This window comes from Coenobita brevimanus, chromosome 24, assembly GCF_032717465.1.
Source record: "Coenobita brevimanus isolate Jiangsu-jjx chromosome 24, ASM3271746v2, whole genome shotgun sequence".
NCBI lineage: Eukaryota > Metazoa > Arthropoda > Malacostraca > Decapoda > Coenobitidae > Coenobita > Coenobita brevimanus.
The window spans coordinates 46,924,296-46,938,963 of record NC_136977.1 but is presented as its reverse complement, the minus strand read 5'-3'; the positions used below and the strand labels follow the sequence as shown (position 1 = coordinate 46,938,963).

Genomic DNA, 14,668 nt, shown 5'->3' with positions numbered 1-14,668 from the left:
ACTGTTTCATACAATGACCTTGGCTCCATTCGGGAGATTTGGAATTTTTTTTCTCTCAGCAATAGGCCATACCAGGACACATAACCTGGGCCACTCAGATTCCTTGCACAGATCGTGTTGAAATTTCCAGTAGACATGACCAAGTTATCTTGTTCACATCATCATACTGATATGACTCATTCTGACATGCCCTTTCACTGTGCATAAAGGATCTGGAATTTTTTTTCTATCAGCAATGGCCCATGGCAGGACACATAAACTCGGCCCTTCAGATTCCTTGCACAGTCTCCATTTCTCCTGGAGAATCGTTTTGAAACTCTGAGGCGGGAATAATAATACCAGCGAAAACAATAGTCTCCACCTATGGAATAGGTGGAGACTAATAGTAGTAATAACTAATAATAATATTTTTACTAACAAGGAGGAACACTCAGAGTGCAACACTCACGCCCACGAACTGGTCTAAGGGCCAGATATTTGACTTTGTCCTGTGATCTTCAGCTTTAACCGAATTCTCTCAAAATCTAATTACTTCATGACTGCCTGACCCTGAACCCTTCCACCACTTTTGGTCCAAATCACATCAAAAATTCTAAGTGACTCTCGTCCTGTGGCCTGGAATTCTGACTTTTCCTTTTTATCTTGACCTTTAACTGACTGTTCTTGAATCGAATGTCTTCATCTTGCCATACTTTAAACCCTTCCTTAAAATCTGTGAAGTCAAATGAAACTATTAAGCTGACCCAGCCACTTGGCCTTGTTCTTTAACTAATTTTTCTCTAAGGCAGTCAGTCAACTCCTTCGCTGATCCTGAAGACTTCCATCAAGTTTGTGCCACATCAGATCAAATCTGTTTTTAGTTATTTTGTTCATACAGACACACTGGTTGAAATTTGACCTTGTTGTGTGACCTTGATCTTTGACTGATCATTCTCAGACTCAAACACTTTTTTTAATTACACTCAGCTCTTGCACCAAGTTTGGTCTAAATAGGTTAAAGACTGTTTAAGTTGATCTTACTAGGTTAAATTTTGACCTAGTCATGCGATCTTGACCTTTGATATATTTCGAGAAACAATAGGTCAACCTCTTGACTGTTCCTCTACCATTATGTTAAATTTGGCTAAAGTCAGATTAAAACTGTACGGGTTATCACTCACACACGCACGAGCAAGCATGGCCGCATTCAGCAAGAAATAGGTGTATAAAGATAACACAATGAATAAATCAGTATGCAGTAATGACCACCAACTGTACATTTACCCTAACGGTATATAATAAATGTGTGCCACAGGTAAACAACTACCATCCAGCGGTGGTGTGGTCTGATGGGGCTGATGATGTAGCAGATTGGTACTGGAACTCCACCGTGTTCCTGGCGTGGCTGTTCAACGAGTCCCCCGTCAAGGACACAGTGGTGGTTAATGACAGGTGGGGCCTTGGCACAAGCTGTCATCATGGGTCCTTCTACACCTGTAAGGATCGCTATAATCCAGGTGAGACTAACTAGGGTGAACAATGGGTAATCTTAAGGAATTTCTGCATCTGTATAAACACTTATGCTGATGCAACGATTGATGATGGTCAGTAGTAGGTGTGATCAATAACGGATAACCATAATCCCTTCTACATGTGTATAGACCAATATACAGTAAAAGTTCTTTAATCCGGAATACAGTAGCCCATGGACCTTCCGGATTATCAGATTTTCCAGACTATCAGACAGGTACCTGAAAATGTTCAAAACACACCCAAAAAAATAACATCCGGGACCTCCTGAATGTCAGCATGTGTACGGAATTGGATAGTTCGGTGCACAACTTTCAGCTATTTTTCTATATTTTTCATTTTTTCCCGATTGCTCTCGATTTTTTACCTAAAAAAGCTAAAAATGACCCTGGGCTGAAAATTCCAAACCATCGGGTTTTTCAAACCATCGGATGCCGGATTATCGGAAGTTCAGTGTAATCTGAGTGCAAATGACAGATGTTGGTGCATGATGGGGGTGACACTATAGTCATGGATCCTTCCACGCCTGTAAGGACTGCTGTAATCCAGGTGAGAATGATAACTGATGGATAATTATAAATGGTATCAATTGTAGGTGTAGATCTGTTATAGATGGTGATCAATGATAGATGAGAACTTGACATTATATGTTGCCATTGCTCTTTCTTCACCTGTACAAAATGTCATAATTCAGGTGAGAAACTGGTGAGGGTATATTAAAGGTGGTCACTGATATGTGGGGGTGCTATTATCCAAGTGAGAATAACAGATGGTGCTCAGTGATAGGTGGAATGCCTCGTGCTGTAGCTTATTATTTTGGATCTATATGCACCTGTAAAGAACGCTATAATCCAGGTGAGAATGATGGGCGATATATGTTAGCCAATAATAGGTCACCATGGGCGCTTCCTCATCTGAAAAGGCCATTGTATTCCTGGCGAGAATAGGTGGGGTCTCAATATAGCTTACTATCTCTGATCCCCCTACACCGGCAAGGAGCACTGGACTCGTAATCCAGGCAGGAAAACAGTAGTGGTCAGTGGGTGGTGGTTCTGATGTTTTCAAAAACTGTGCTTCCATGCTGACACCCATCCTAGGCTGACTCTTTCGCCCTTGTCAAGTGGCTTTTTTCCATCTGGCTGGAAGCTTACCCTCACTTAGTCGGTACTGAAGAAGGGTGACCAGACCCGGTCTTCTCTCTCCCAGTTGATTTAATTTATTGTGTTTCTAAAGCCTTTCAGCCCACCATGAACTGTAAGATTTGAAATACATTTTTTCTTATAATCTTTCTGGCTGCCAATACTGATTTCATCAGGGACGCTACACTGGTGATCTTCCATTCCGCGCAATTCTCTGTCACTTTCTTTCTAGGATTTCAATTCAATACTTGCTATTGTTCTTTTCGTCGGGCATATGTTTTTAATTTCCAAACTGCCCCCCTACATTTCCTATCTCCTTTCCTGTGCTTTCGTCTTACTTTTCCTTTCCAGTCGCTCCATAGCTGTTAAAGATGGTCACTGTTCTTCCTTGCAAGCTATGAGCCATGATAATCACGGTTCTGTCACCAGCTTTGTTGCTCCTATTGATTTACTGAGCTTAGCATGTTATGTTGACAGTTCCATCCTTCTTTTGAGTATCCGTATCAATCCGTATAAGGTTTCCTGCAGGACCAGACCTTGTCCTAAGAGGAAGAATGATAGCTGGAATTTCTCCCAGCATATGCTGCTCTGAAAGGTTGTTTGTTGCTTAGTCGTCACGATTCAAAAGCTGCCTGAATGCAATGAATTAGTGCTGATCTCTTCCTCTGGCCAAACTGCAGGCTCAGGAAGGGAACGCCGAGAAGATTGTTTTATGTGCACACAGCCAAGAATTCCTTAACACAGCGTAACGTCATGATAGTTGAGCAGAAATTCACTTGCCTTTCTACGGAATGAAAGGGAGACAGAACTACTAGACTCCCAGAGCGTAACACAGCTCCCTCCCAGTAAAGTATCCAGTAGTTGTACAGAGTCTCTAAGAATGACCTGAATTCCTAGTGGTATAACTACTGGTCTACATCTCACACTGCCCAGGTACTATCTGGAAGGAATTTCTGTAGTAATGACAGTGCCAGTGACAGCTGAAGTATTGCATTGGCTGTTTTGTGTGTGTGTGTGTGTGTGTGTGTGTGTGTGTGTGTGTGTGTGTGTCAGAGTCTGTTTATGTCATCAACAATACCCACAAGGGTGACAACGACCAAATGAATGGACATGCTGCGAGAATGAAATTTAACACTTTCGCTGCTACAAAGCTTATAATATTTAATCTGATTGACTTCTGACAATTAAAGACAACAAAAGCAAATTTACCATAGTCAGACTCGAACCCTGAATATGGGTACTTGAGATCAGGAGGCTGTTGTTTAACCCCGGTCTGTGTGGTCGGCCACAGGTAAGCAACTGCTTCTGTGGGACCATCCAGTACAAACATACACCGTGTAGGGAAATGGCACCATCTTGTGGCAGACTGTACCTCACTCGGGTCTGACCAGGGTCCTTCTCCATGACCAGGTACAAGGAAATATGAGGAGACATGGCTTCCAGGTGGGCACAGCAGCTGCTTTGCTCCACCCAGGGTTCACAGCACCACAACATACAGTATCGTCAGGAGATAAACACTGCAACCACTGACCCACCATTCTAGTGATGTATTTCCTGTGTGTGTTGCAGGAGTGTTACAGCCACACAAGTGGGAGAACTGCATGACGCTGGACAAACGGTCGTGGGGGTATCGACGCAAGGCACCGGTCACTGACTACCTCACTATAAACGTAGTCATCTCAGAGCTGGCTTCGACTATTAGCTGTGGAGGTAAACATGCTTAGTCTCAATGTAAATATAATATTTCAGTAATGTGAGTGGACATTGAGTGACAAGCCAATGGATTTCAAATTTTCTCAGAAATTACTTGTTATGCCAGGTGGTAATCATATAACTAATCCATGGGGTAGAAGAGAAAAAATGTCCTTGTATTCCCTGCATTCTTAAATGGCGAAATGGGAAAGGGTAATGTGAATGAGGGATCCCACACCATCTGTTCTTCCCCTGGCAGGCATCCAGAAAGCCTCGGATCTGGGTCCTGTAGAGATGAGAGTAGGTGTTCCATTCTGCGAGTGTTTCTTCATGTTTTTATACAGATATTTATTGCAGGTAATATTCTGATCAACGCTGGTCCCACACACGACGGCCGTATTCCCGCCATCATGGAGGAGCGGCTGAGACAACTTGGGTGGTGGCTGGGGGTGAACGGCCAGGCGGTGTATGAGTCGAAGCCGTGGACGCACCAGAATGATTCCCTCACGCCAGGTGTATGGTACGTGCACCACATGTATGGACTACCATAAGGAGAATTTTGCTATCCCTTCTCGGTTGGCTGACTCAATGGAAGGTGTTACGGGAAGTATTTTATGTGACAGTAATGAGAAACACACAACAAAAGAGTATGAGAAAAAAGGATGCTTTCGGTTGTTTGGGGAGGAATTGACTATGAGCATTACTGACTGAAAGAGTTTGGAAATATTTGTCATGTTAAGAGAGAGAGAGAGAGAGAGAGAGAGAGAGAGAGAGAGAGAGAGAGAGAGAGACAGACAGACAGACAGACAGACAGGCAGACAGAGACAGAGAGAGTAGTGAATGGGTGAGAATCTGCAGTGTCCATCTAATCTTGTCTCTTCCACTGCAGGTACACTCAGAAGGAAGGCACTGTGTACGGTATAGTGCTGACGTGGCCTCCAGGTGATGTGCTGGTGCTGGGATCTGTTCTACCCACACCATCCACACACATCTCAATGCTGGGATATCAGGGTGCACTACAGGTATTTGCTAGCCTCTGTGTGTGTGTGTGTGTGTGTGTGTGTGTGTGTGTGTGTGTAAGTATAATCACGACACACATACATCAGTACCTCTCTGTCGCAGCTCAGTACCTTGCCCTCTCCCTCTGTCATTGTTTACATTATTATTACTATCTTCGTTTGCGTCTGTCTTCGTGTCTTTCTTTGTATCTGTTACCAAACGCCATTAATTGCGCTGATAAAACCAGCACATGAGAATAATATAGGCAGCTTCTGGGGACAAAAAGATCAACTTCCTGAGATCTAATATAAATTCACATGATCGGGTTGTCAGGCCAGGTATATTCCGTGGGATGTTTTGGGCGTTTTTCGAAGTTTGCACTGAATTTCCTGATTAAAAAGGGAATATGACTCCTGTCCCACGTCCCTCTTGTCCTTAAGGAATTCTAAGATAAATTTTGAGCATGTCTGTAGATATAGCCCATACAAAATTCCGTTCGTAGAAAAATGTGGATATTTTCTTGCCGATCGGGATTAGGGATAGGAGGCTGTTTCAATTCCCCCGAACCCACAATGATTCTGTGTCCAGTTAGTTTCTTTAGCCTTTCTGCGTCTACGGCCATGATAATTTCGTTTTTCTTTATTTTCTACTTTAAAATGAAGAACTGGGAGGAGATCTTTTCAGGTGCGTGTTGCCCATAGTGTGTTGATGATCTTGCTTTGAGGCAGAGACATCCTCATGCAAATATTCGGCACCAAACCTTGAATGCCGTAGCCGTGCATAGTGAAGGCGGGTTACACACACACACACACACACACACACACACACACACACACACACACATGCACACATATGTACAGTTATTTATTTAATTATTTATTTATTTATTTATTGTATATACATTCATACAGTCCAGTAAAAGATTATTTTTTTTCCTTGGGAGATATTTGTATAGGGCAGTATTGATGTACACAGTGTTGTGTATACTACACGAGCGGCATACAACATACATACATACAGGAGATGGAACACGTGAATAAAAATATTGTTTAATGTTTATCTGTACTGATTAATGGTATATTTCATTTATAAATTGTTATTCTTAAATTAGTTCTTGAAGATTGACTACAGCTTCTTAAATATTTCTGTTTTGGCAGTTACTGATATTTGTCATGAAAAGTGTGTGTGTGTGTGTGTGTGTGTGTGTGTGTGTGTGTGTGTGTGTGTGTGTTTAAGATTGACTAAACACATTTCGCCAGTTATCTGGATTTTCAAAATCTTGCACTGTAATAATAGAAGGCTGTAAATTTTTATCCATTTATTCAAATTATATATTTAAAATTAGCTTCGAAACGCAAAATTGCATTGATGTGATTGGCTGTAGTGGATGGAAATATAATTCTATAGCGGAGACTTCAAATCTGTGGCACCGCATCAGCCTTCCTAAGAGATCATATTAATCACAATGAAGGTTCATATGTAAACATCCACTTAAGAAAATCCGCAGACAGAAACAATAAACTTAACATAATGCCCTTCTGTAGGTACAAAAGGATGAGTCCCCATTAAGAGGCAATATGGCGAGCTCTGCTTCGATTTATTTTTTATTTTTATTTTTTATGCAAGGAAGAAGGAAGCAAAGGCCAGGACCAAACCGTTCCTTCAAAGAGAGAGAGAGAGAGAGAGAGAGAGAGAGAGAGAGAGAAAATCAAGATCCGATCATTTCGTGATGCCTGGACACACTGCGTTTGAAAGGCTGGAGATCATAGGAAGTAGAAAATACAGACAGAGGGAGACAGTTCCAGAGCTGACCTGTTGCATTAATGAAGAACTGGGAGTAACGGTTATTTAACTCTTGCATTCGAGAGTTGGACAGAAAAGGGATGAGAGTTTGCTACTAAGCGGGTGCTACGCGCCCGTCGTAGAGGTGGAGGGATGCATGCAGACAGTTGATAGGAGCTGTGATCATTGAAGTAGCGATAGAAATGAGATAAAGATGCAACAGTGCGGCGAAGACAGGCTGAAGGGAGCCAGTAAGAGGAGGAGACATAATGAGACGAAAAACCTTTGACTCAACCCCACTAAGAAGAGCTGTATGAGGGGAGCCTTCCCACACATGAGAGTTGTACTCTGCACAGGGACGAATAAAACCCGTGTATAAAGTCAACAACTGTGCAGGGGTAAAGAAGGTACGGAGTCGGCTTAGCACACCTAATCTTGTGGAGGCAGATTTTACAAGAGATGTTATATGATCTTTCCAAGATAAGTCCCGAGTAAATGAAACCCCAAGCATGTTCAAGGATGATGTGGGATTAAGCTGGATATTATTAAACATCAGTGGGTATACCTGTGGAAGATTTTGTTGGGTTGATTGGTGTAAAAACTGAGTCTTTGATGCATTAAAAACAACAAAGATTATTTTTACCCCAGTCAGAGATACGATCCAAGCCAGACATTAGGTGTGCCATAGCCTCATCCCTTGTTTGTTGAAGTAACTGCTGAGATGAACGTTGCGACACCCGAATGGAAAGGTGAAGGGTAGAATCATCATCGTACGAGTGGATAGGGTTAGATGTACAGCTTAGAAGGTCACTGATGAATAAAAGGAAGAGAGTTGGTGATAGGACAGAGCCCTGCAGAACACCACTGTTGATAGATCTAGGAGAAGAACGATGGCCGTCTACAACAGCGGTAGATGAAGGCACACATAGAAGGATAGAAACCGTTAGAGGACAGTTTGAAAATTAAAGATTTGTGCCAGACTCGATCGAAAGCCTTTGAGATGTCAAGCGCAATGGCAAAACTTTCGCCAAAGTCCCGAAAGGAGGATGACAAGGAGTCTGAATGGTAGGTGAGAAGATCGCCAGTGGAGCGTCCCTGACGGAACCCATACTGACGATCAGAAAGGTTATGATAGGAAAGATGCTTTAAAATTTTTATGTTAAGAACAGATTCGAAAACTTTCGAGACACAGGATGTTAAAACAATTGGACAATAGTCAGAGAGTTGGGAATGGTCACCAATCTTTGGGACTGGTTGAATGAGAGCAAACTTCCAGCAAGAAGAAAAGGTAAAAGTTGTTTGACAAAAGCGAAAGAGTTTACCTAGGCAGGGTGTAAGCACAGACGCACAGTTCTTGAGGACAACAGGAGGGACCCCATCAGACCCATATGCCTTGTTAGTATTGAGGCCAGTGATGGCAGAAAGTACATCAGCTGAAGAAATTTTAATCTCAGCCATGAGGAAGTTAGAGGTGGGAAGTGATGGAGGAACAGCACCGGAATCGTCTAAGGTGGAATTGGAGGAGAAAGTCTGAGCAAAGATATCTGCTTTATCAGTAGAGAAAATAGTTACAGAGTCATCAGAGTAGAAAAGAGGAGGGAAAGATGATGAGGTAAAGTTGTTAGAAAGGTTTTTGACAAGGTGTCAGAAGGAGCGGGAAGAATTCGAGCTGGAGAGTTGAGAGCATTTAGTACGGATGAAATTATTTTTAGCAGAGCGAAGAACAGACTTAGCACAGTTCCGGGCAGAAACGTATAAAAGATGTGATTCAGTGGTGGGTTGGCTCCGGTACCTTTTATAGGTCCTCTCCTTGTTGTGGACAGCATTAGAACAAGCGTGATTAAACCAAGGCTTTCTTGCATTAGTCAAAGGATATGAGAAAGGAATGTATGCTTCCATGCCCGAGAGAATAACCTCCGTAATGCACAAGGCACACTCGGATGGCTCCCGGCCATGGAAGCAATAATCATTCTGTGGAAAATCAAAGAAGTACTGCCTGAGGGCCTCCCAGTCAGCAGCTCCAAAGTGTCACAAACAACTTTTCTTTGGAGGGTCTGCAGGCTGTACCCGAGCGATAGGACAGGTTAAGGTGATAAGGTTGTGATCGGATAAGCCCAACGGAGAGGAAAGATTAACAGTATAAGGAGAAGGATTAGTTGTAAAGAAGAGGTCAAGTATGTTGGAGCTTTCTCCAAGGTGGTCAGGGATACGGGTAGCGTGCTGTACAAGCTGCTCTAGGTCATTAAGGATAGAAAAGGTGTAGGCTTGTTCACCAGGTGGATCAGTGAAAGGAGAGGAGAGCCAAAGATGGTGGTGAACACTGAAATCTTCTACAAAGGAGATTTCAGAGAAAAAAGAAATGGATAAGATGAGTTCCATCGTAGAGGTAAGATAGTCGAAGAATTTTTCATAGTCGGTAGGATTACGGGATAAGTAAACAGCACAGATATACTTAGAGAACGACAGAAGAATCAAATTCAGGAGAACGACAGAAGAATCAAGTTCAGGAACACGAGAACAAGATAAGGCGTTGCATACATGTACACAACAGCCACCTTTGGCTTTGAAATGAGTATAGAGAAAGCTGGAGGATACAGAAAAGGATTTGCTCTCAGTTGCCTCAGACAGCTGAGTCTCAGTTAAGAAGAGGTGAGGTTTAGAGGAGGAGAGATGGTGTTCAACAGAGAGAAAGTTAGAGGAAAGGTCGCGAATGTTGCAGAAATGAAGAAGTGAGAGAGACAGAGGTTCCAGGCAGCTCGTTTAGTCGTCACCGGGAGAGGGGCGGAAGGTGGGGGCATTTATGGTCCCCCCCCCCTAGGGACTCCGAGGCTTGGTTATTAGACGCCATTTTTATTTTCTAATTTTGAAAAGAAAGTGTAGTGTGTAATGTGCATGTAGTTTGGTGCTGACAATTGGAGAAACTTGTGATGGAGAGCATGCTGGTCTACTGTCTGTGTTACTGAGATGCTGAAAAAGTTCAGCAAAGGGGATGGTCAGGAACTAGTCCCGGGGGCTGATGAAACGGGAGCTCCTCAGCCCTCCTTGTCATCGACTTTCCATCCACCTTGGGAGTACTGCCTTGCTTGACTGGTGCTACAGTCCACTCCACCTAAAAATTGTTTGGTAGAAACACGATGGAGTTATATATGCTAACGCTTTATTTAAATTTTGTGTGCATTTATAGTGTGTACCTTCATGCTGTATAGATAAATGTTTAACATTTTCATACAGTAAAAAATCAAGAAAACCAAATCATCACCCTCCCCCCCCCCCAAAAAAAAAGGCATTATGCTCAGTCTGGCGGCCGCGTCACCTTGCCAAACTGGTCTTTTGTTTAATATTTTTTAGGGTTGTTTGGCTTACCGGGGTAAATATGGCTAACTTTGGGTTAACAAGGTTTGATATACTGTAATGAGGGTTTACATAGAAAAGAGAGGAAAATGTGCAAAAGAGGGGGAAAGTAGAGTGACATAAGGAAGGAAAGTAGCTGGTACAACGAAGACCTTGATAAGAAACAGAGACTTGAGTGTTGCAGCTGCACGAGGCTTACATGAAGGAGTGTTTGTGCCAACTTTAACATATGGATGTGAGACTATGGTGTGGCATGAAAATGAAGCGTGAAGAGTGAGAGCAGTGGAGATGGGACTACTGAGGAATATATGTGGAATACAGAGGGTGGATAGGATACGAAATATGTGATTCATGAAAGATGTGGAGTGAGGAATTCTGTGGACACCAGAATCGAAGAGTGTACTTAGGTGGTATGGTCATGTGGAGAGAATGGATAACAATAGAGTGGTGAAAAAGGTATATCTGAGCGAATTTGAAGGAGGGAGGAGGCGAGGTAGGCCAAGGAGAAGGTTGAGGGATATGGTGGATGAGTGTGTGAGGAAGAGAGGTTTGGAAGTCGGTGAGGCTAGGGGACTGACGAGATCGAGCTGGCTGGATGAATATTGTGAGGAGAAGTGCATGATCAGGGATTTGGCACCCCTTTTTAACGTGACAGCGTTTGGATTGACTCTATCGGATACGTTTATGTGAATCTACAGAACGTGGTGAATGTTTTTGGCATATCAGATAGAGCCAGAATGTTGAGCGAATAAAAACGTGATCCATTGGATTGGTCAAATTTGGGCTGTCTGGACATTGCTACTCCTCACCCTGCCCTAGGGTGGGAAAGGAGGTCCGAATAATGATGATGATTATTATTATTATTTATATATTAATTTATTTGTTTTCCATATTTTTACCTGTTATGGTCCCTCAAACTTCCACAGCAACAAGAAAATGCCACTAAACATTTCCAACAGCATCACTGTAACTATTATTTCTTAACTGATTTTTAAAATGCAACAAGCAACAGAACCAAAAAGAAAATTTCTAATTTTTTATATAAAGATTTCTATACAGCAGTCTTGAATGTGATTAAAAATGCTATACCTTGAAGCTTGATTCCTCAAAAGTTGCAAGATTTGTTTCATTATAAAAGAGTATTCTGGTCTGTCTGTAGTCAGACGCCATAATCCTGTAGGCGATGGCCGTTTGTCATTGAGTTTTTTGTTTTACGGGGAGGGGCACTAAACCTCCGCCAACCCATTTGTTGACACATAGGGAACACGTATGGGTTGGTTATATGGTTACCACCTAGCGCTGTACATGTTTTCCTGGCTTACAGGAAACCATTATGCTTTTCGCTCATTGTACAGCCTCACGAAAAGTTGAGTAATAAAGTGTCAGGAAAGATGGGAGAAATAGGAAGAGAAGAGGGTAGACACAGAAAAAGAATGATAAGGTTGAAGGAAGAAGTAGGCATCATTACATCAAGTGAGTCGATGATGGTCGCCACCACCTACCGCCTATTACGACCAAGTTTTTAAAACCTGGGTTTCTCTGAAGCCTTCGACATCAGCGAATAAATATGAGATCAGTCCAAAAAGAAATATAGAGCACCAACTAGCCGATGTAGCGTGATAGCAACAACAGCACTGTGTAGCGATGACTTTGAGCTATAGTCTAACACTAACCGCGTCACATCACGTCACTTATTCGTCGAAGTACATTTGCATGCGTGTGTGTGTGTTTTGTGCAGCTGGCGAGTTTTCTTCTATCTCCTGTCATCTGAAATCGTCAACCTTTATGGGTTGACTTTAACTTTGGGGTGAAAAAAAATTGCAAGGACCAAATCTGGAGAGTAGGGTGACTGGGGGATGATAGTCGTCGTCTGCTTCGCCGAAAGTCACGGATAAGGAGCGACGCGTGAGCAGGTGCACTGTCATGGTGCAGCATCCAGGTTTTGTTTGTCCACACCTCAGTCCTCTTCCTTCACACTGCCTCCCTCAGACACGACAGGGCATCCAAGTGTCACTATTGGCTGTCTGACCACGTGGAACAAACCCATGATGAACAACGCCCTTCCAGTCAAGAAAGACTTTCAACATCACATTTGAGCGACTCTGACGTGCCTTTTTTAGGTTGAGGATAGGGTGGGGGAGGGAGGAGAAAGGGGGGGGGAAATTTCGATTATAAACTGACAGCTGACAGGCAGATGGAAAAGCAATAAATTTAACGAGAAATATTGAATGCAGACACAATATACACAGATGGTTATGGACAGGCTTGTGAGGTGGAGTCAGGATTCCTGGGGCTTGAAGTAGGAGTGTGTGATTGTATGGCCCATTTCACGGAGCCATTTCATTGAGCATGCATTTAATATAGAGAATTTGTTTTAATTTGCTGAAGGTCCCTACTCCTTCCAGTTCAGTTAATCGATAGTCATTCCCTCTTTCGTCTTATTTTTTTCTAGAGTCTACCTTACACTGATGATGATGATGATGATGATGATGATAACTTGGGATAGCACACCAAAGCAGCCTGATAAATATACCTAATGGCCTGTATTATGATTGATACCAGGTTTCCCTCGCAAATATACGCACATTTCAAGTCCGACTCAATTCCTCCTATAATTTAAGACGTGTTTGATGACAGAGACGTGAGAGAAAAATAAGGGGAATGTTTGTGTATTTTAACTGAATTTTAATGAGAGAGAGAGAGAGAGAGAGAGAGAGAGAGAGAGAGAGAGAGAGAGAGAGAGAGAGAGAGAGCACAACAGGTCTCTTCGTTCATTCATTCTAAGCCATTCTAAGCCTACCCTGATCTCAAACTGACAGCTGACAGACAGACAAAAATGAAAGAAATATCAAGAGAATGAGAATAGGGAAAGAGCATCCTAATTGTTTGCTGGAGAGGATAACTTACACATTAATGCCGATTTTAAGATTGCAAGCGACCTTTCAAAGTGGTAGTAGTAGTTGTAGAAGTAGTAGTAGTAGTAGTTGTAGAAGTAGTCGTCGAGTAGTAGTCATAGTAGTTGTAGTGGTAAAGTAGTAGTAGTAGTAGCAGTAGTCGTAGTACTAATAGTAGTAGTAGTAGTAGTAGTAGTAACAGTAGTAGTAGTAGTACTAATAATAATAATAATAATAATGATAATATAAAAATAAAGTTTGCTATAAGGACAAGTCAGATATAGATGTCGTTAAAGAGACTACTGAAGACTTACCAATAAGGACTTGCATAAACATTAATGAAATAAAAGTTTGCCTCATCTCTATTAAAACCAAGGAGAGAAGCGACAAATATATATATATATATATATATATATAAATGCTTTCAGCTCGATATCACCCTAACTTTTTCTTTGGCAGGCTGACTACCGTATTAAGAATTTTTTTTTTTTTCTTAACCCTTTTACAATGAGGGGGTGTCTTACGCTAAAAAAAAAAAAAAAAAAGTATGGAAATAAGAAAATTAAAATCACTGTACTGGTGGAGTTGATAAGAGATTGTTTATAATGGTGACATACAAATTCATCCATTGTAATTCTATCTCAGCTCCGTATTATTATTATTATTATTATTATTATTAGCAATATCATTATCTTCCTTCTCTTATAATTTAGGGGAAAAACTGGCAGACAGAAAGGACATAAAGTTATCAAAGAACCATCCATCCATCAGTCCATACATACACAAATACAAAATACACAGGCAAATCAATAAGTAAATAAGTTTCAAGGGAGAGCACCAAGCCAATTCGATGTTCACTAACCACCTTGATTTATCGTACAAAAATTATAAATATTGATGGTAATGGAGTCTACTTATAACCTAATTTATCTGTCGGTAACATGAAAACATAAAAAAATAAAAGAATCGCCGTCCTGAAGGAGTTAATGGCGAATGGTTTTAATGTGTGTGTGTGTGTGTGTGTGTGTGTGTGTGTGTGTGTGTGTGTGTGTGTGTGTGTGTAATATATTAGTTCTTGAAAAGTCTGGATCAGTTTTGTTAATAATCTAGAAAAGTTCAATGACACACACACACACACACACACACACACACACACACACACACACACACACACACACAAACGAAAGCTGCGTTTAACATGAGCGCAGGAATCCTGTCCGCTATCGTCCTAATCACACCGGCGGGTATTCAGATTACCTTATTACTGCCCAGGTTAAGTGCCCCTCATTAATACCACACTAA

At 41.9% G+C, this 14,668-nt stretch overlaps 1 protein-coding gene across 1 annotated transcript in view; it reads left to right on the top strand.

Annotated features, from left to right (window-relative positions):
- LOC145393370 (alpha-L-fucosidase-like) overlaps window positions 1-14,668 on the top strand; it is a 104,288-nt gene that overhangs the window by 18,325 nt on the left and 71,295 nt on the right. The window contains exons 3-6 of the mRNA XM_080267468.1: window positions 1,295-1,496; window positions 4,218-4,358; window positions 4,698-4,860; window positions 5,230-5,362. Coding sequence (XP_080123594.1) covers window positions 1,295-1,496; window positions 4,218-4,358; window positions 4,698-4,860; window positions 5,230-5,362 — 639 coding nt within the window. The remainder of the gene's footprint in view (window positions 1-1,294; window positions 1,497-4,217; window positions 4,359-4,697; window positions 4,861-5,229; window positions 5,363-14,668) is intronic.